The sequence below is a fragment of the Ochotona curzoniae genome, unplaced genomic scaffold, assembly GCF_017591425.1.
Source record: "Ochotona curzoniae isolate NIBS_2020 unplaced genomic scaffold, NIBS_Ocur_1.0 contig_3819, whole genome shotgun sequence".
Taxonomy (NCBI): domain Eukaryota; kingdom Metazoa; phylum Chordata; class Mammalia; order Lagomorpha; family Ochotonidae; genus Ochotona; species Ochotona curzoniae.
Window position 1 is genome coordinate 35096129 of NW_024466004.1, and position 22450 is coordinate 35118578.

The 22450-nt window shown below is 38.1% G+C and overlaps 1 protein-coding gene across 1 annotated transcript in view; it reads right to left on the minus strand.

The window, feature by feature from the left end:
• The window catches only part of IBTK (inhibitor of Bruton tyrosine kinase), a 70347-nt gene that overhangs the window by 6789 nt on the left and 41108 nt on the right, over nt 1–22450 (minus strand). The window contains exons 20-26 of the mRNA XM_040983682.1: nt 21794–21915; nt 18465–18577; nt 13538–13686; nt 11795–11958; nt 9999–10091; nt 9358–9501; nt 2627–2776 (exon numbers count right to left, since the gene is read on the minus strand). Coding sequence (XP_040839616.1) covers nt 2627–2776; nt 9358–9501; nt 9999–10091; nt 11795–11958; nt 13538–13686; nt 18465–18577; nt 21794–21915 — 935 coding nt within the window. The remainder of the gene's footprint in view (nt 1–2626; nt 2777–9357; nt 9502–9998; nt 10092–11794; nt 11959–13537; nt 13687–18464; nt 18578–21793; nt 21916–22450) is intronic.

A 22450-nucleotide genomic window follows, 5' to 3' on the forward strand; every position in this document is an offset into this window, starting at 1 on the left:
TTAGGTGTTCCATTTAATTTTATATTTTAAGGTTTGATATTTCCTTTTCAAAAAAGCTTACTTGGCATTTCTATGATTTCTATCATAAAGTGAAACCCAAGCTGCATGTTTTCTTTCTCAGGATCACTACAGCTATAGCCACAGGTATTTAAAACGACTCTTATACCAACACTCAAGCTATGGACACATGAAACTATCATATACTCCTTCAATCCAAACCTCCAAAGCAATGTTAACTGCAAAGGCACTTTTCAGAATCAGAGCACTGATGTTACAGCACACTCTAGTGATCAACTGTGAAAATACAGGCTTATACAGTATCAAGGATTCCGTGACTGTTATTCACCTGAAGAAATCTGAGAAATTCTTCAAAATATGCTCATACTAAAACCACAAAAACACGGCATAAATTAGCCTAAATTTCACATCTTCAAATAGATGCATAAAAGGAATATAAACAACCTAACTCACTAAACTAGAAACAAACATTACAGGAAATAAAATTACAATTTAAATTCAATTATTCAATCATTTACCAAATAATCCCACAGGGCACAATGTACTGGAGGAAAATAAAAGAAGAGAAATGGTAAGACCGATGTACAAAAATGTAAAATACAAAATCAGATGACTTATAATTGAACATATCAAGCATGATAAGTCACATAGGAAGTTCATGATGCTAATAATATCTTAACCTAGCCTAAACTGTTGGCATTTAGTAATACGGCTAGAAAGTAGAATGAATCAAAGAGTGGGAGCCGACAGCTTCTTTGAGAAATTAGACTACGTGGAGCTGGCATTGTGACAAAGTGGATTAAACCGAAAGCCTGCAAAGCCAGCATCCCATGTTAGAGTGACAATTTGAGACCCAGGTGCTCTGTTTCTGATTCAGCTCTCTGCTAATGTGCCCAGAAAGGCAATTAGAAGATGGCCCAAGTACCAGGACCTGGCCACCTGGGAAATTACTAGGAGCTCCTGGTTCCTGGTTTCAGCCAGATGCAGATCTGGCTGTTGTGGCCAATTGGGAAGTAAACCACTGGCTAAAATCCATCACTCAATCTCTGTTCTACTTTTCAAACAAATAAAGTAAATCTTGAATAAGAAGGTCAATGATGATATAAAAATAAAATATGTCTCAACATTTCATCTAAATTGATAGTTTCCAAGCAATGCTGCTAGAAGACTTTGATATTTTCCCAGGAGCTATGAAGTGTTGGTAAAGTGATATTTTACATCAGCACGGTTGCCAGACCCTGCTCCTTTATCAGACAAGTTCACATTATCTGCCTTGTATATTGCAACTCTATATGGGATTTTGTTTTATAGCAGTTTGGGCAGAAAAGAGATGTGACAGAAGAGGAGAGATTTCTCATATAAAACAAGATATTTGGTGACAACTGACATTTTAAATTATGTTTTGTCTAAAACATGCTGAAATTGATATCTTTGGGCAACATCATTGTAGTAGAAATAAGAAAAAATTACTTGCTCAAATAATCTAAAGCATTTTTTCTCTTCCAACATTGGCCAATGTCTCAAAAAAAAACTTCATTCTGAACTGCTTAAGAAGAAATTTTAAATAACGTTGTAGAAAATATTTTTATTACTATATTTCTTTTAAATTATGGATATATTTTGATGTTTCATGTAAGCATTTAAAATACGAGGCATCTTTTTAGAATATGTTGGACATTTAAAACCGGTTACAACAATAGCTGGAGAAAATACTGAAAACACCAAAAGGTCCATCAATAGATTCAAGAGTGATAGGATGCTGGTATATGCATATAATGAAAACTATCAAAAAACAGAATCAGCTATTGATACATTTATCATGTACAGACCTAAAATTATACTAGGTAAAGGACCACATTTTTAAAAAACTACTACTGAGTGATTTCACGACAATAAAACTCTTAAAATATAGAAGCTCATCTATAGTGACAGATGTAGTTTAGTAGTTTATTGGGCAAAGGGGTATGAGAAAAAGTCCAATAATGAAAATTTTCTTCATGGTTTAGAATTAGTAATAATTTCACGGGTGTTATACATTCACAGTCCAACTCTAAAATTCTATATGTTAACAATTTAGGGCCCGGAACTGTAGCTTAGCAACTAAAGTCCTCGCCTTGAATGTGCCAGGATCCCATATGGACACCAGTTCTAATCCTGGCAGCCCCACTTCCCATCCCTGCTTGTGGCCTGGAAAAGCAATCAAGGACAGCCCAAAGTCTTGGAGCCCTGCACCTGTGTGGGAGACCTGGAAGAAGCTCCTGGCTCTTGGCTTCAAATCGGCGCAGCACTGGCTGTTGCAGTCATTTGGGGAGTAAGCCAGCAGATAGAAGATCTTCTCTGTCTCTCCTCCTCTCTATATATCTGCCTTTCCAATAAAAATAAATAAATCTTTAAAAAAATTTTTTTAGTTTATTGAAAGCCAAGTACTTCAATAAACTACTTCCAGGGAGAAAAAGGTAGAGGCGTGATTATATAGGCACATCTTAATTTTGTGTGTAAAAGAATGTACTAAAAAACTTACCTCATAAATTTTACAAAAGCATTCCAGAAAATAAAATCATCACAGAATATCTTAAGATAGAAAATATATTAGGTTTAAGTTTATTACCTTGCAATTTTTGATGCCTGAGAATATTCAATTCCTTTGAAACCAACTTTTTTAGCATGATCTCCTAAACTATGTCCAGTAACAGATTTCTTTTCTTCTGGTAAGAAATCTCGCAATGACTTGGATGAAACTGTAGTCAGAGAAGACATCCTGTAAGAAAGAAAGTGAAAATTCATGTTAAAAAATCTAAGAGAATTAGCTTTCAACGTCATGGCTCCAGTGATGTAAAGGCATCCTACTTAGCCGACCTCCCAGTTTCGAGCCTCTATCTTTAATTCACAAACCATTAACATTAATCCACTAAACAGAAACATAAAGACTTTAGCAAAACAAATTAAAATGGTCAAAACTACGCGCTGCAATAAGACCAATATTTGGTCCAAATTTAACTTTTCTCCAGGGTTAGTTACACAGAACACAAAATGGCCATGTTGGTAAGCAAACACAAACAATCAAATACTGAAAACTGTTTAGTTTGAAGCCATAAAGTCACACCCAACTGAAATTGATGAACTATTTCAGAATGCAGTATCAAAGAGGAAAGAAGGCCCCCTAAAACACTTTCACAAACATTATCTCATTTACTCCTCACAACTATAATTCCAAAAGATAAATATTCTCATCACAATTTGTATAAAAAAGAATAAAAAACCAAAACTCAGGCTTGTAATGACTGTAGAATCATTTGAGATAAGGCACAACTGGGCTCTACCCTAATTTTTATTTATATCTCATCCTATTCTTTTAAAATAGATTTATCTCATTTAATTGTAAAAGTGACAGAGAGAAACAGAGAGACAGAGAAAGAAATCTTCCATCTCTGGTTCACTGTCCAAACGGTCACCATGGGTCGGGCTGACCCAGGTTCCCCCTTACCCTCTAGGTTCCCCACATGGATGGCAGGAGCCCAAACGCTTGCCATCATCCATTCTCTTCTAACAGCATTAGCAGGGAGCTGCATCTAAAGCTTAACAGCCAGGACTCAAACCAGTCCACTAATACAGAATGCTGGTGTTGTGGGTTGCAGACTTAACTTGTGCCACCATGCCAGCACTAGAACTCATCCTTTGTCAGACATCTTACATTGCCTTCAAGAAGTCAAGGCAACATACTTTTTTTTTTTAAAATTTATTTCTTTTTATTAGGAAGGCAGATTTACAGAGAAAAAGATCTTCTATCTGCTGATTCCCTCTCCAATTGACCAGAATGGCCTGAGCTGAGCAGATCTCAAGTCAGGAGCCAGGAACCTCTTCCAGGTCTCCCAGATGGGTGCAGGGTCCCAAGGTTTTGGACCGTCCATCCTGGACTGCTTTTCCAAAACACAAGCAGGGAGCTGGAGAGGAAGTAGAGTAGCTGGGACACAAAGTGGCACAAACATAGCATCCTGATGTATGCAAGGAGAAGAGTTACAGCCACTAGACTATCAGGCCAGGCCCACAACAACACACTTTTTATACAGAGCCAAATATAAAACAGATAAGATGAAAATGATGATTCACATGTTATTTTGTTAATGTTTGAACTAACCATCTAGTCATAGAAAATTTTACCAATTTTATATTTATTTAATAAAGGTTTAATCAACTTAAACCGCCTTACAGATTTTTCTAAATAAAAAAAAAATCACTGAAACTATATAATCAATCATATGGACATACTATAAATTAAGTTACAATTTATTTAAGCAAATAATAGTTTGAATTTATGCATTTGCTTATATAGTGTTGAATATTCTGTGTTAAGAATGTTCCATGTAATGAGCTCAGTTTAATCTTCAAGATCCTGGAGAGTAACATGTTTAAATTAATTTTATGGACAAGAATACCAAGTTAGACAAAGCTTAGATAGTTAATCTAGATTCATACTGCCATGAAGTAACAGAATCATGATTTAAATTCAGGCAAAGCTTACTTCAGAATTCAAGCTCAATAACTATATTGCTTTATCTACTATATTGCTTTTTTTAGGGTAAAAAGTCATTTACCCTAAATGTTCTCCCATTTTATTCACTCTTTTCATTTTATTTGAAAGGGAGAGAGCAAAACAGACATTTCACATGTTGGTTCACAACCCTAAATTTAGCCCACAAAACTGGGGCTGTACCAGGCCAAAGCCCCGAGCCCAGAGCCCGGTATGACTCCTGTGTGGGCAGCAGGACTTCGTTACATGAATTATTACCCGCTGCCTCCCAGGGTGCATATCAGCAGGAAGTTGGATCAGAAGAAAAGACAAGATTCAAACCAAACAATTCTGATTTGGGATGCAGGCATCCTGTGTACTATGTCAAGTATCTGTCCCTGACAGTTTTCTTTATAGATTTTTATCAGAAATGACTTACTTAGCTATTCATGCTAGAATGTATTTTTCTGTCACAAAAATATCCCCTAAATCAATATATAACAGAGAACATAAAAATCAAACACATCTACAAAGTACCACTCTGCATTTCCTTCCCAACTTCCTTCTTCAAAAGCACAGTTTCTATTTAAATATAAGGTAATTGCAGAATAACTACAGACCATGTTTAATGAACTGAGTATACTATGGACCAATACTTTTGTTAAGAAAATTCTCTGAACAGTGCCTGTAGCAACTATTTTCTTTAAATGTAGAAACCTCATAGCTACGGCTATTGAAGGCAAAAGCTGTCAGATACGTTCCAGTGGATTCTGGAAACTCCCTCATGTGGTAAAAAGAGCAATTCTCTAAAATATTCGCTTTTAAAAGTTACAGAGGATAAAAATCTCCATACAAATGAATATAGGGGTTGGCACTATGGCACAGTAAATCAAGCCTCCGCCTGTGATGCTGACCACCCATGTGGGTGCCTGCTGGAATCCCAGCCACTCCACTCACGACCCAGTGCTTGTGGCCTGCAAAAGCAGCAGAGGACAACCCAAGTGCTTTGGCCCCTGCACCCATGTGGCAGACCGGAAGAGGCTCCTGACTCCTGGCTTTGGAGTAGCCCAGCTCCAACAGACGCAGTCATTAAGGGAGTATACCAGCAGATGGGAGATTCACCCTCTCTCTTTGTAAACTCTGCATTTCAAGTGAATAAGTCCTTATATATTTTAAAAAAATGACATCCTGAAGAAAAAAAAATACAGATAAGTGTATCAACCAATTCTTTGTTACCTGAACTAAAACACCTGAGAGAAAGGTATTCAGGAAGGTTTACTTGGCTCACTGTTTGAAGGTTCAGTCCAGAACAGGGTAGCCCCCTAGGCCTGGCATTTGGTGGTGGTAAAGCATGTGCAGAAGATCGGGTGGGGAGCCAAGAAAGAGAGAGGCTTGGCAAAACTGCTTATATAATGAACTCTCTCAAGAGAACCGCTTTCCAAAGGCATGGCTCCAAAGACCCAAAGACCTCCCACTTGCTAGCCTTCCCTCCAAATCACTGCAATTGAATCAAGCCTTCACTCTTAATTCTGCAACCACTAATATTCACCTCTTAACCACAAAAACAAGATTTCTAGATTTAAATGTCTGCATGAGGAGCCAAATCCTGTCAGCTAAAGCAGTAAGAGTGTTTATAAAATATCTTATACATGCATATCCAATAACTGATACCTATAACATGTCTTATACAAAGTCTTCAAATATGAGCTATTATTTTTTCCTATGATTATGCCATAATTCGAAACAGTGTTTACGTATTCACAATTTTATTCTCCCTGCTCAGACGCTCTGGCTATTTTCCAACTTAGCAACCACAGAATTTTTCGAAGTATTTTTTACACATTTGGGTCCACATAAAAGATAACCAGGATTTTGCTTCTCACATAAAGCCATCCTGAAATCCTGAAATTCTTACTTTCATGAGCAAAGATGAAAAGTGAAAGAATTTACAATTGACAGAATCAGGCCAGAAAAACTGTACATTGTTCCATTCAAGATGATTGGTAAGAGATGTTGGATTTTTTTTTTCCAAATAAAGTATTTGATAATGAAAAGTAACCAAATTCCATGTTCCTTTGGTGTTTCCACATTAGATCTAAAACTCCAAGAACTCGTGAACATACACAAAAACAGAAATGTTTAATACTTTCCAATGCCACATCCAACAGCACACATACAAAAATACAATTTATATATAGCAGGAATGGTATAAACAGGTGTACAAATAGTTTACAGAATAGAGAAAAACCTTACCATAACCATAATCAGACTTTAGGAGTAATTTGGAATTTGCAAATATATTAACATTAAGATAAATATAGATTAACATCTTCTAAAAGAGCACCCAGTGCAGTAGCCTAGTGGCTAAAGTTCTTGCCTTTCACACGTCGAGATCCCATACGGAGGGAATCAATGGACTCTGCTCTCTGTCTCTCCTTTCTGTATCTATGACTTTCCCATAAAAGTAATTTTCTAAAAGAATAAAATGTCATTAGATAATTCTAGAGATTTAACTTAATGAAATATTAATATATTTATAGGTAAATCACTATAGCCATACATTATTTTATAAATACAATTTGTAAATCAGATTAAAACACTTTTCCTACTTTTACTGTTCTTGGGAAGCTGTTATCATCAAGAAAGTCTCCGGCAGAGCTTTCTTCGTTTAGGATAAGAATTTACTACATTCCACGAAGTTGCTTGAAAAAATCTGTTGCCTTCAGCAAGTTAGCACAAACCACTGGCCAGGCTCGGCTCTAGAGCAACGACACAGTTCGGTGGATATTCGAGCCTTAGTGCTCACACACCATTGACTAGCCCTACAATACCTACCGGCAGTGTAAGGTAGAGTCTGCACAATGACTGACGAAGTGTACCAATCTTATATGAGCCACAATATACTCATGGAAACATACCAAAACAATTTATAATTAGGTAACAAGTCCTATGATTTTGGTAAGAAAAGCAGGCCAGTTTCCTTCATCTAGGAAGCAAAAAAACAGTGATTTCCTTTCCCTGACATATGTGCTATCCTTATGTTTTCTTTGCTCAATTGCATTCTTTTGCAAAATTTATCTCTTCCAGAACTCAGTAAGTTCCATGCCAAAGCAATGGTTATGATCTCTAGATCAGTGAGAAAGGAATTTGTTTCCCTGACTAGGCAGAGATAATCACCTGGCACTGCCTAAAGAAGTGACAGAGGATGGATCTTCTTTCCTTGACTTCTCACTAAGACTAAAGGACAAAAATCTCCAATGTAGGGAATGATGCACTCAGGTGTGAACCTATAGGACCTAAGACTAACAGCTGCAGCCAGTCCACAAGCTAACGCAGAGCCAGTGCTGACAGCAGATGTAGCTGACCTGCCTTGTGAAAGCTCTAGTCACTTATGTGGCAGCAAGGCCCATGTGACATCAGTTGCAGCTAGTCCATAAAGCAGCTGTTGCCAGCAGACACAATAGCCACAGTTGGCCCCTGACAATCCAGCCAGAGTGACAGTCTAGCCTATACTATCTGAACTCCCTTTTGTGCCCAATTTTCTCTCTGTACATTAACTAAACTTGTCTTCCATGCAACAGTAAGCCTCTCCACCACCTTCCATATAGCAGAACTCACAAATTCTGCAATGCTGCAAACTTAGAAATAATGTCAGTTGGAAATATCCAATACAGTTGCAGATTATGTCCATGTGAAGACCTTAGAACACTATAATGTCACTATAATAAAATTATCATGGACAGTACTCCTGCTCCCGTTACGCACTTGACACCATGATTTACAAGAAGAAATGGAAAAAGGTTAGTACTCAAGCTCCTTTCCAAACTTTACCCCTTTAATGTCTTCCATCAAGCTACATCCCAGACACAAATCTCATGCCTCTCAAAAGTATAATCCAATCATTGTGCGTTTTCCTTTTATTCCTTTTGTTTATTCTTGCTATTAACTTTACCCACACTTCTTGAATATATACTTTTACTTTGCTTCAAATAAATCCTACTTTCCTGTACACATTTATATCTCCTTGAATTCTTTCTTTGATGGAAACAAGAGGACTGAACAAATGCCAATGAAGGATCCAAAACAGATCTGGGAATTGAACTTGGGCACTGTGGTGTGGGTATATTAACTAGTATCTTAACTGCTAGGTCAAATGCCCAACATGCCTAAGGAGTAGTTCTTATAAGAAAATGAGAAATTAAAATAATTTAAATAACTTCAGCAAGATAAACTAATTAGGATATCAAGAAAATTATATATGTAGGAAAAATACATATATATTATGATTTTCAAATGTGGATATCAAAACATCCAAAAGTAAGATAAAAAGCAAAGGGCGGGCCCGGCGGCAGTGTGGCCCAGCGGCTAAGGTCCTCGCCTTGAACGCACTGGGATCCCATATGGGCGTCGGTTCTTATCCCGGCAGCCTCACTTCCCATCCAGCTCCCTGCTTGTGACCTGGGAAGGCATTCGAGGACAGCCCAACGTTTTAGGACTCTGCACCCGTGCGGGAGACCTGGAAGAGGTTCCTGGCTCCTGGTTTCAGATTGGCACAGCACCGGCCATTGTGCTCACTTGGGGAGTGAATCATCAGATGGAAGATCTTCTCTATCTCTCCTCCTCTCTGTGTATCTGACTTTGTAATACAAATAAAATAAATCTTTAAAAAAAAAAGCAAAAAAAAAGTGCTAACTTCAAAGCAAAGAAGTGGGTCTTATATTTGAAGACTTGGGAAATACAGCAGAGACAGAGAATGAGGTTTAAAAAGTCTAGAAATATTTTACAAACTGATGCACAGATCTATGTAAATATCAATAAAAATGAAAACATACCACACATTTGCTGGTTTAGGGGGTTTTGAAGGAGGAGTTAAAACTGTTTCCACACTGTTCAATCCTGAACTGTTTTCTTTGGTAGTCAATGCAATCATTTTTCGTTGCTTCTGAGAAAGCTTAATTCCATGAGAAATCACTTTGCTAGAAATTAAATTAGATCAATTAAAACTCATTTCTGATTAATGAGGTTAAAAGTAAAAATAATGTTTTCCATTTATTTGGTGTGACTTTGCTACTATTGAATCAAAATGATCTTAAGTTTCAACTGTGACAATATCAGTGTAAAATCTTAATACTCAAGTAAAATCAAATACAAATTTTCCTATATATCCCACTTGTCAGGAGGAATTTGTGCAACACTTGTGCAAAGCTTAATTTCTTAAGAACTAATGACAATGATCTTTTCAGAGGTACATTCTGGTATATAATACCATATACCACAAGAACAAGTCTATCACCTTGATTTATTAGCAATATACTTAAGAAATAAAGAAAGCTAAAATACCTAGAAGAGGATTTACAGTTAAGCATAGAATAAAACACAGAAAACTAATAGCAAAGATGCAGCTAGTCTATAGATTTCTTTGGGGCACAAAATTATAATAAAACACAGTTCTTTTAGTGAGTTTTTAACCAACCCCAGATTTAACTTTGGTGTAGCTCCACATTTTTGTCTACTTTCTTCTATTTCCATGATTGTTCGGAGATCCACAACAGGAGGGCTTACTGGGCTAAAACACATAAAAAAGGTACTTTATAAGGTACTTTATTCAGTTAGCTCTAAACCACAATCTCCAAACTACAATGAAACTACATTTTAAGGAAGACTTAAAAATGAAACCATAGATTTTATTTTGTCACTGAAAACCAATCTCAAAGGGGATATTGTGAATGAGAGCTAGTTTTCCATACACATATGTAAAATAATACAATGCACCCAGAGTCAAACATAATGTAACTCAAAGTTCAGGCAACAGAAAGATTCTTCAACTATGTAAACCAGGCAGAAGAAGTTACAAGTAAAAGAATATTCTGGGGCATAACTGAAGCTTGAGAATTATATCCTATTTTCAGCAAAGAAAGTTCTTGCTACTGCTGAATAGTAACAAACACTTAAAACAAAAAATCTGGGGGATGTTCAATAATACTGGAGATCTTTTGAAGGAGCTGAGCCATAAACAAATAAACAAACAAAAAATACACTTTTTAGAAATAGGCAATTTATGATCCAATGAAATTTATGGTTAGAAATCAGTTATATTATTACATCTTAAAAAGAAATTATTATTTCTTAAAAATAGTTACTAATTTGTTTATTGGAAAGTCTGTTATTCAGAGAGGAGGAGACACAGAGAAGATTTCCCATGCACTGATTCATTCCCCAAGTGACCGCAACAGCCAGGAGCCAAGAGCTTCCTCCAGGTCTGCCACGTGGGTGCAGGGTCCCAAGCCTTGGCCATCCTCCAGTGCTTTCCCAGGCTACAAACAAGGAGCTAAATGGGAAGTGGGGTGGTTGGGATACGAACTGGTGCTGATAAGGGATCCCTGCACATGGAAGCAAGGACTTTAACTGCTAGGCTACAGTGCTGGGCCTATTATTCTTTCGTATTGAAAAGAAATAATACTTACTCTTCTTCCTAGATAACACTTTAGAAAGAATGCAGAATTACCTGTGTATATGTTAACATGGTGAATACTTATTACACAGTGCTAAGGACTTTATCACTTTTCAAAAATAAAAGCCAATCTACATTGTTGACATTGACTAAGCTATTATTAACACAAATTTTAAATATATTCCAGGGGAAGCTATTTGACTCAACAGCTATAATGCCATTTGGAGGATGAGCATCATGGTGTAGCAAGCAAAGTCAGCAACTGTGATGCCAGCCTCCCATGTAGACACTGTTTCTTTTTGCTCCAGCTCCCTGCAGATGGCTTGGGAAAAGCTTGGCCTAACTACTTGGGCCCCTGCCACACATGTGGGAGACCTGAATGAAGCTCCTGGCTCCTAGCGTCAGCTTTAGCCCAGTGCTGACAATCGTACCAATATGGGGAGTAAACCAGTGGATGGAAGATCTATTATACTGTTAATCTGGCTAATTAGGAATACACACACACACACACACACACACACACACACACACACACACACACACATCTATTTACATTCCCATATATAATACATATATATATGACCTATTTATATGAAAATAACAGCACTTGCTAATATTCATTGATGATAATTAAAAAGGAACTAAATTTTGTCTGGACTGGAGAATAGCCTAGCATAACTGGGATACAAATTAACTTTGTGTGTGTGTGTCAGAAATCTATGAGTACATTAATATATTCCTAATGTGTATAACTGTTTCATTTAATTAAAAATAAATATTTCCCAGACTAACACATCAAAACAAAATGAAAATCTTACCTGAAAGAGCCAGTAACCCAACTAGACGAGGTTGTACCATCAATCCTGTCACTGGGAATAGGCTGTGGAGCAGATATTTTAAGTCCTGCTGATTTCCCCCCGGGTTTTAAATCTTCCCTAGAATTAGCGGGAGGTGTGCCATTGACACATGGTTTAACTTTACCCTGGAGGAGGAAAGAAAAATATGGAATAAAAACGATAGTAGGCACCTAGTTCACTGGCTCGCAAAATATTCTGACTTAAATTATCTAGCATTTCAAATTTATGTTCTTCTATGACTTAATGCTTCAATTCTCAATCATATTTCACATGGTTGACTAGAACTTGATCATTTTGAGCTTTCAGAATAATTTGTAGGAAACAAGCTTATACATCAGATTTCTATTTATACAATAAAAAAGGTTAACCAATAAATTTTGTACAAATAAAATATAAAACAAGATGTTTTTAAAAATTTTATTTACTTATTTATATTATTGGAAAGGTAGATGTACAAAGCAGGAGAGACAGAGAAGATCTTCCTTCCGATGATTCACTCCCCAAGTGGCCGCAATGGCTGGCGCTGTACCGATTCCAAGCTGGGAGGGAGCCAGGAACTTGTTTCCGGGTCTCCCATGTGGGTGCAGGATCCCAAGGCTTTAGGCCCTTCTCCATTGCCTTCCCAGGCCATAAGCAGGGAGCTGGATGGGAAGTGGAGCTGCTGGGATTAGAACTGGTGCCCATATGAGATCCCAGCATGTTCAAGGCAAGGACCTTAACCACTATGCTACTGCGCCAGGCCCTAAACCAATAGTTTAAAACTTTTATCCATGACCTTGTTATGAAAGAAATCAAAGTTTGCGATAAAAGACATCTACGTCACCGTGAATACAATTTAAGAACTCTCAATAAAATGAAATAATACTGACACTTCAAAAGGAACTTTACTGTTATTCTAACTGGACAAATTACTAAAATGGCATTTCCAGTGCTATAACTGATTAATGTATTAATGCAGGATATTCACAATAAACCTTCAATCCTGCTTTAAATCTAAACTGTCTTTGAATTAACCTTACATGAATAAGAATGATCCTTAAACCTCTACGAAGCATTAAAAAAGGAGAGTTAGAAAATTCCAAAAGTAAATTTCCATATCTCCATTTTTCTAACAGCTCCAATACATTCTGTACATGTGCAAGAGTTAGAGAAAAATATTATTTCTTTACTGAATAAGGTGGATATTTTCTGTCCTTACAAAGTAATAACAACAGAATAAAATGTTAACGAATATCTACAAATGCCCTCCTCAGAGCTGATTACAGTGGGAATTCCATAGTTTAATGTGAATTGTGTTAAACTGGAACTCAAGCATTCCAGCTTATTTTACCTGAGTTAAAATGACACCATAAAGGAAAATAATTACTTTTAGAATAAATTTTCTTTACTACATTTTATCTAGTTAACTAATTCTTACCTAATTAACATTTCAGAAACCACATTTCATTAACTTATCTATAAATATATTTCAACATGTCTAGATGGTGTTGCCAATAAGAGCTAAAAACTGCTATTAAAATCCTCAAATCAGAAACATTACGTAAATTTCAGAAAACACTACAAATTTTACATAATTAGTTATACTTTCTCCAAAAACAAACTAGAAAGTGTTTTAAAGTTACACCAAAGTTAATGAAAAACCAAAGATAAACTATCAGCCTCACTAAAGACTGAAGGTAAGGAAAGTGCTTGTAGGAAACAAACCTCAGTTTTATCTGAATGAAATCCTGTTGTAAAATCCGGGGACTGTAAATCTCTAGGACTACCCATTCCTGCATAGCTTCCTTCAGAGTCTGACGTCAACAGATCTGGAAGGGAGTCCACAGAACTGGTTTTATCAGCCTTTAATAAACCTAAAACATGGAATTAATAAACAGAACTAAATACATATTAAACATATGCATTATATTTAGCTAAGTAGAAAGCTAAAACATCCATTTATCTAGATTTAGTAACATTTAAACTATACTCACTACATCAAAATCTTTTTTTTAATTACATTTCATTTTATGACACAGTTTCATAGGCTCTGAGATTCCCCCAACCCCTCCCCAAACCCTACCCCCAAGGTGGATTACTCCACCTTATTGCAGTATTACAGTTCAAATCCAGTCATGAGTCTTTCATTGCAAGCATGTACTATGCACAGAATCCAGCATTTTACTGTCCAGAAAATTTCAACAGTTTCTTGGGGAGACCATTTCTGGTCTGAAAGTAGAACTGGCAGAATATCATCCCGACCAATTAAAAGCCACAACATAACATCAACAACAGTTTACAACAGTATGGAGTTAATTGACATGGTATTATTGAGTGTCTGATATGTTAGAAAATGCAAGTTCTTAACCACATCCTGTGACTAACTCATTGATATTTTTATTTTGGTGTATACACAACCGGTTGCTATACACCTTAAAATGGCTATAGGGTACTATTCAGCTGTCTCGTGTCTATTTTCATTTTTGTATTTAGCAGTTTATAGTGTTGAAGCATAATTTTTACTGAACTTGGCAGATTTTATGATAGATACTTTAAGCTGGCTTATAACTCTAACAAGGAATATGCCAACAGTTGAGGCGCAGAACAGTTTTAGGAGAGTATCTTCAATACCCCAGTGAGGAGTAACTTACTTTCGTGTCCTACCTAGTAAGGTATATGCGAGTCCATGCTGACCATTTCCTGTCTGGTTTTAAGCTTTCCTTGTTGTTCTCTATCTATTCTAGTTTTCTTGTTGTTGTTTTTAGGGGGAAGTCTGGAGCGACCCTGATGGTCTTTACAGGTGTGGGTAGGGATCCAAAGTTGGAACTAAGTAAGGACCAGAGAAAATTCTCTCCCTAGTCCTGAAGGAAGTTTACTGTTTCTGCGGACCACTGAAGGCTCCTGGCTGTTGTTCCAGAGACATTGGGCCTTGTGAGGAAGGATTTGGGAAGAATCCATCCCATGTGGGAGATTCAAACGGGAGTGGATGACCTCAGAGTTCTCGGCCTCTGAAGGCACTCCAATTCCCCAGGGTCTCCTTGGCAGTTGGGATGTAGTCCTTGGTGCCCCTACTGATATTCCTTAGTGAGAATCTGGGAGTCTCCAGGGTTGAGATACAAGTCTCCTCCTGTCCGCATGCTCCACTCTGGGTTCCCCCCTGATCTACTACACCAAAATCTTAATACAAACTAGCTTAAGAAATAGTTTAAATAAAAAACTAAAAGGGAGATTGTAAAATCATAGTTTTACTCATAATATTCACATGCTAATTATGCAATGAACCTGAGGAAGACAGCTCTTCAACATCTAATTTTTCTCCCATAAAAGATAATGAGAAATAAATTTATGTACTTCAGATTCTTCTCCTTTCTCTTTCTCATTTCAAAGAGTACTTGGCTGTGCCAGGCATGGAAGGAAGCACCATGGCCACTGTTAGCCTGAAGGCTAGTCCAGTAGCAGAGGTTCTTACAAAAACTAATTATAGTTTATTTCAAGTTCCATTTTTTGAAAAAAAAACCTCTGCCAAATGAGAGCTGTTTTTGATTAGCTGAGCACCTGTAAACAGCAGAGTTGTTATGAATGTATGTATCATTACAGCTCTTACACAAGATAAATGCATGCTTCCACGTCAAACTTAGCATGCAGGTTCACGAGCACAGCAGCCATGTCACACATAACAAAAGTACAAAGAAAACTTCCATCTAGTTTCATTTGTTCATCATTTCAAATGTTAGAATCTAAACCAACTAAAATATGTATAGTATATTTAAAAATAAATAGATATCTCCTTCACATACCAGTAAGTGTTATTACTTTTACATATGCTTCTTTAGCCATTTTCATGGCTGATATGAAGTTTGGAGACAACATTAAAATGTTTTTCCCCAGAACTACCATTTGAGTGTTTTAAAAACAGACAAGTTTTCACTATGAAATTACATCTAATGTTGGAACATCCAAAAGGGTCAATTAAAATAAATCTAAAGAATTAACAGACAAAATGGTCAAAAACTACTTTTCATCAAAATGGCTTCCAGATTGTCATTTATCTAACTACATGAAATCTGTTCATCTTCATAAATAAAATAATTTATTGCTTCTCGGCCTTTTGGCTAAGATCAAGTGCAATAAAATAATTAAAATATATGTATGTGTGTGTATATATATGTCTATATAGAGACTCATAAAAAAGAGACACAGAGTCCTCTCACCCGCTGGTTTACTCCCTAAATGTTCATAATGGTGGGGGTGAGGCAGGAGTCGAGCCTGGAGCTGGGAATACAATCCAAGTCTCCCACAGGGGGACAAGGACTATGTTATTTCAGGCCACTACCACTGCTTCCCTGGGCCTGTGTTAGCAGAGAATTAGAGTCAGTATCAGAACCCATCTACTCTGATGCAGGAGACAAGGGCCTTATATGGCTGGCTAAAACCCTATCCAAAGTTAATCTTTGTATCATTATATGTTTTGGCCAAAAAAAGAATGGTACACTAGAAAGAATACAAATCTGGAGTCAAAAAAGCAATTCCAAGACATTGATGTCATTGTTGTGTGATTATCTCAAATCACCTAGGTTTTTCTCATCTTTCTTCCTGTTGTAAAGGCATAAACTATTTCATCACTATTATTCTTCTCCAGATCTGAAATCTTAATATTCTAACACACATGATAACAACAATGTAATTTAAAACAAATCAAATAAACACCTTTTTCTTTACCAAGTTTCCTGATTGTTAGCTTTAGTGTTTCATAAATCAATGCATGTATACTGCCTATATCTTTTGTATCATATTGGCTACCTAAAAGAACTATTCTTGATAATAATTATTGTTTGAGCATAATTGTACACGTCAAGTACTTCATCTGTAATTTTTAATAATTCCTTTTTTGCCCTACATAGCTATATTTTTTTTTCTAAAAGATTCATTTTATTTTTATTGGAACGGCAGATATTATACAGAGAGAAGGAGAGACAGAGAGGAAGATCCTCTGTCTGATGATTCACTCCCCAGGCGGCCGCAATGGCTGGAACTGAGCCAATCTGAAGCCAGGAGCCTCTTCTGGGTCTCCCACGTGGGTGCAGGGTCCCAAACCCTTGGGCCGTCCTCGAATGCTTTCCCAGGCCACAAGCAGGGAGCTGGATGGGGAGCGGGGCTACCAGGATTAGAACCAGCGCCCACATGGGATCCCGGGCGTGCAAGGCGAGGACCTTAACCAGTGCGCCATCGAGCTGGGCCCATAGCTGTAATTTTCAAAGAACAAAATACATTTCTATTTTTCAAACTTTCTTGCATTGGGCTGATCAGCTATGAAAGAACTATTGATTTAAAACTATATGAAGTAGATCTTCATATAGATGAATGAATATCCATCATTTCTGAAAGCCATGGTTCGATTTCTGCAGTTTCACTGAACTTAAAAAAAAATCACTCTAGTTTAGCAACTAAAGGGATATTAATAAGAAAAAGAGATGTGCGTCTTAAAGAAATGTAAGGATTTTTTTAGGTTAAAACAAAAAAAGGTTGTAAATATTTTTTGAGTAATTAGGTACATACAAATATGGACTATAAAAGTAGATAATACTAATGAATGAGTGTGTATGTCATAAGTATGATAAATGTTTTGATTGTCTAGGGAACACTCTAATCCTTAGGAGATTCAAATTGAAGTGCTTAAGGAAAGTATATTATGCAGAGATTTCATGCCATGTGAATTAGCTGAAAAAAAAAAAAAAACTATATTTGTGCAGAATGTTTGGGAGCCAAGAGGAGACAATAAGAAACTTCTAGAAAGCTAACAATGAAAAGCAAGTATTAGAGGTTAATAATTAAGGTAGTTAGAGATATAGTTGTTAATATTTTCCTTTCATCTTTTCTGTAAAAGATTTTCAAAGTAAAAGCCTGGAAAAAGAATTTTAATTATTTAATCATTACATTCAGACTCACAAAATGACTAGATACAAAATGTGTTGCATTCTACTATTAGAAATAACCCTTTCACACAGACACATAGTGCTTTGGTTAGAAGCACTGATACATTTGAAATTTTGAACTGAATCAACATAATAACAGGATCACTGTCATGATTTGTCATATTTTAATCTACCCTCAATGCCAGTTACACACTGTTTGAGAATCTCATCAACAGCCACACATAGCCTTTCAAATGAAATTCATTTTCCTTAGTCTAAACACTGACTCCATTCAACCTGTTTCTTATCTGCATACATTTATGTAGCTGACCCACGCTGAACTATACACACACAAAACATACAGTTCATTCTCTTGTCACTAGGCTTCAGCACACATTGCCTCCTTTGCAGTACATCCATCTGTCTCCTATTCTTTGTTAATTTGTCTTCATTCTTCAAAAATGAAATCCAGATATATCCTTCCTCTAAGAAGTATTCCCTATCCTTGGCCTCATGAACTCTTGAACTCCAAAAGCAAAGAAATCTTTATTTCAATTACAGTGTTTATCTTAATACACCATTGTGACTTTCTGAAGCTTCTATGTGGACTATAATCCATTTTAACAGTGCCTAGCACATCACACATACATAGTATTTAACGCATGTTAAATTAAGTAGATAATGAATAGAGATATTAATGCATAGAACTGCAAATTGATACTAAAATACATTCTACTAACCTGTAACAGGTGGACTCTGAATAATGTCTGAAAGGTTATATCCTCCAGAACTGTCTGAACGCTTACGTGGTTTCTTTTTAGCTTTTGTTTTTGCCTTCTTGAAGGTAGTTTCTCTAGGAAAAAAAAAAAAAACAAAGTAACTTTTTCAAGAAATGAACTAACTTAGAAACCAAATAGAAGAACTGGAATCTTTTCAAAGCAGTACCTCACCTATGAGTGGTGCACCCCATCAAACCCTCTGGAGGACAATTCAATTCACTGGTCTTCAAAGGGATGGAGAAGGGTCAATCTATTGGTTGAAGGGAGTGTGGAAAAGATGAAGAGCTAATGCCTCGTCAATCCAAGCACTGACTCTAGCCTCAATTAATCTGGTACCCTGTTTGCGTGAACAATTATAGGAGCAGACTGGGCAGGGCCAGGCTGCAGCACCTGCCAGTGAGAGCTGGGACTGCAGGTGGGTCAGGACAGGCAATGCTATAGCATCCAATGGCAAAGGTAAAGACAAGGCATGGGTTACATCAAGTGAGGTCAGAGCAACCGCTGGTATGCACAAGACCTGTGGCTAGAACAGGCCTGGTTGGGGAACAAGGAGAATACCCTGGCTGGGTCATGGTTGCCATTGATGAGCACCAAGCCGGAATGGGGGTGGCAATCTTCACTGGACATGACTGTAGTGTCTTTAGGCATGAGTGTAGACTGGATCTGGGGTGTGTCAGACTGGGCCAGACTCCAGTACCCATTGGTGCTGTGAGTCGGGGTAGGTGTAGACTACACTGGTCTACATCTCAATTCCCGCTGAAACACAAGAGAGCTGTTTATCGACATGGACTAGGTGTGGCTGGGCTGTAACACCGAACTGTATGAACCAGAAAGGGTGTAGGCCAATTGGGCAGGACCACTGTTCCTGCCAGGACAGGAGGTGGACTAAGTCAAGCTGGACCACAGACCCACCGGCATGTGTGAGCTTTGCCAGTGAGGAGATCTGATAGAGGATCTTGGGGAACTCCTGTCAGGATGTAGTACCAGCAGATGAGTGTAAGAAACATGACAAAGAACAGCCCAGATCAGGTTAGGTTACAGTATCTGTCCATGCACGTGTGGGTCAGATCTGGGAACAAAGCTGGGCCAGTTCATAACACCAACTGGCAGATCTGAGAACCTGGATGAGGTGCAAGACAGACCAGGTCGGGCTGCAGCAACAGCCAGTTCACATTAGTGCCAGGACTGGGTTGGGGGAGGCAGGTTAGGCTGCAACACCCACCAGCATGAGCTAGAATCAGGCGCATACCTAGCTGGGCCAGGTTACCGCACCAGCCAGCAAATGCTGAGGTGAGGTGGGCTATACCAGATGGGGCTGCAGCACTTACCAGCACATGTGAGACCTGGGATAGGGTACAAGCTTGGTAGGTGGGCAGTGTGGGCTCCTCTACTGGACCACTGCCCCCACAGTGAGCATTAGAATTAGGTCTGGGGGCAGACCAGGCTGGGCAGGGCTGCAACACCTACTGAAGTACATGTGAACTGAGTTAATGGGGAGAGCCAGGTTGGGCTAACCAAACATATCCAGTGGTGCATTCATGAGCCAGAATACATTCAGGCTGACTGGGCTTTGCCACAGCATCAGCTGGCAAGTGCTGGGATTGGGGGGCAGATCCTGCCAAGCTACACTGCAAAACCACCTAGAGAGCGCATGATCCAGGACTGGAAGTGGGCCCAGTAGGAAAACTGTGGGCACTTCTGTGATGGGCTGCAACTCCCACTAATGAGCATGAGAACCACGGGTGGGGAGAAACCTGGCCAGACAGGTAGTAGATCCTGCTGGCAAGAGTATGGGCTGGATATCAGTGTCAGTTGTTTGAACTAGGCTCTAACACCCATTGGTATGTACGAGAACAGAATGGGATATGGGACAAACTGGATCAGTTTGCTGCACATACTGGCAAGCACAGGAATCAGGGCTGGGGATGTGCCTGGTGCAGGTTATTGGGGATCACTCCACGAGGCTGTAGTGTCCACTGGTGTACATGAGGGCCAAGTGTGTGGTGGGCTGGGCTGGACTGGACAACAGTACCTATTGGTTTGTGCAAAAATGGAGCTGGAGACAGAACTGGCCCAGTAACTGCAACTAGCAGTGTGTTCTTAGGCTGATATAGGTAAAGACAAGGGATGGGCTCCGTACTGGCAAGCACACACAAGAATCGGGTCTGGGATCATGTCAAATAAGGTTCTTTGGGAATTTCCGCCCCCATCCCTCCCCCCAATGGAACTGTTGGACTCAGAACTTCAACCATGGGGAGACTGCAGGATCAGTGGACTGAACATGAAGTGCATGTGTCATAACTGGGTCTGCTCAGTGGGAAAGATGGAGCAATAGATAGCATGTCCAGATGCACATGGAGGATATGACAGCTCACTGGGGTCTCCAGAGGACATCTGGTACCACAGCAGAGAAAGGAAGGCAGAGCAAATTGGACATCTACCCCAGCCAAGTGATGACAGCAAGTATCTGGGGGCAAATGCAGACTCCAAGGTGGACTTTGTCAATTAGTGAACCTTGAAAGGATTTCCTCCTCTTCATTGAACTGGCAAAACTGACAACATTTCGGAACCACTGAATTCACTTAAGCAGAACCCTTGGATCATGCTCTACATTGAGGACTCTGGGATGATGGTGGGTGGCTGTTCTCCATCTCTGGGTACTGCAGTGGTTGGGAAGCTGGGTTTGGCTTCTCCACTTAACTTCCTCTCTCCCCCAGACACAGGAGGAAGGAAAAAAACATTTGATAACAATGGCCTAATCCACTTTTCCATGTTCCTCAACCCTTCCCACTCAGATCAACTATGCAAACATCATCAAAAGATTTAATCTGGTACCATTAATTCTCAAGCATTTCTAAAAATGTTTTACCTTTGCTGTTCTATATTAATATGGGGCAAATCGCTTTCCCAACTTCCAGATATCATCCCCTGAATACTGTTAGTTTCTTTCTTGTTCTCTCAGCTCTAGAAAATACACTTCCAAATTTCTTTGTAATTCTATCTACAAATATGAGGAAGGTAGCTCAGATAAACATACTTATTTAATACAACATGTTTAAGTTAAATGCTACATTCCTTCTGTATTTACATTTTAACTTTGTTAGATCTGAAAATATTAGCAGTACATTTAACAGGTATTTTACAGAAGCTAATGAACTTAAGTACAAACGCCGAAATATCTGTATTTCTTCTTCCACTGTCAAAACAAAGGTGTTATGCATTTAAGATGAAGGGGGAGAGGGAAGAGAAGGAAACAAGGAGATCAGGAAAAGAAAGGAAACGGAGCTTACAAATAATTTTGTTCCAGGTTTATTTCTTCTTTCAAAAAGACATCTCCATCTTCTGCTTCCAAATAGCTAATATCAGGCCCATTTTGATAGGGTGTGATGATCCTCCTATCCATTGCTGGAATCTATAGAATTGAAGATGTGTTTGTAAATATTCTTCAATTAGATAAAATACACCATTTGTTTTCATATACGGTATTTTCAATAGAAAAAGTCTAGAATGCATATGGATTAATAAAATTGTCAAGGAAAAAACTAAATTTGCTTCATTACATCTTTTTTCATATGAAATTGGCAGAAGAAAAAAAAAGGTGCCACTTTATTACATTTTACTACCATCCTGATATCTAGCAAATAATGAAAGACTTTCTCAGTAAATGTCAGTAAAGAAACTAAAGTAGATACTAATTTTATCACTAAATAACTTTAATATGACTTACATTTATCTAAGAGATTTGAATGAAACTTTATGTCCTTTCTTTAAAAAGATTCTAATACACTAGAATTCATTAAAAAATTACTTTATTAAGAAGTCTTATCTTAGTTCAGAACGATGGCTTAGAGGCGATAAAATCCTCTCTTGGAACGCACCAGGATCCCATGTGGGTGCCAGTTCATGTCCTGGCTGCTCCATTTCCCATCCAGCTCACTGCTTGTGGC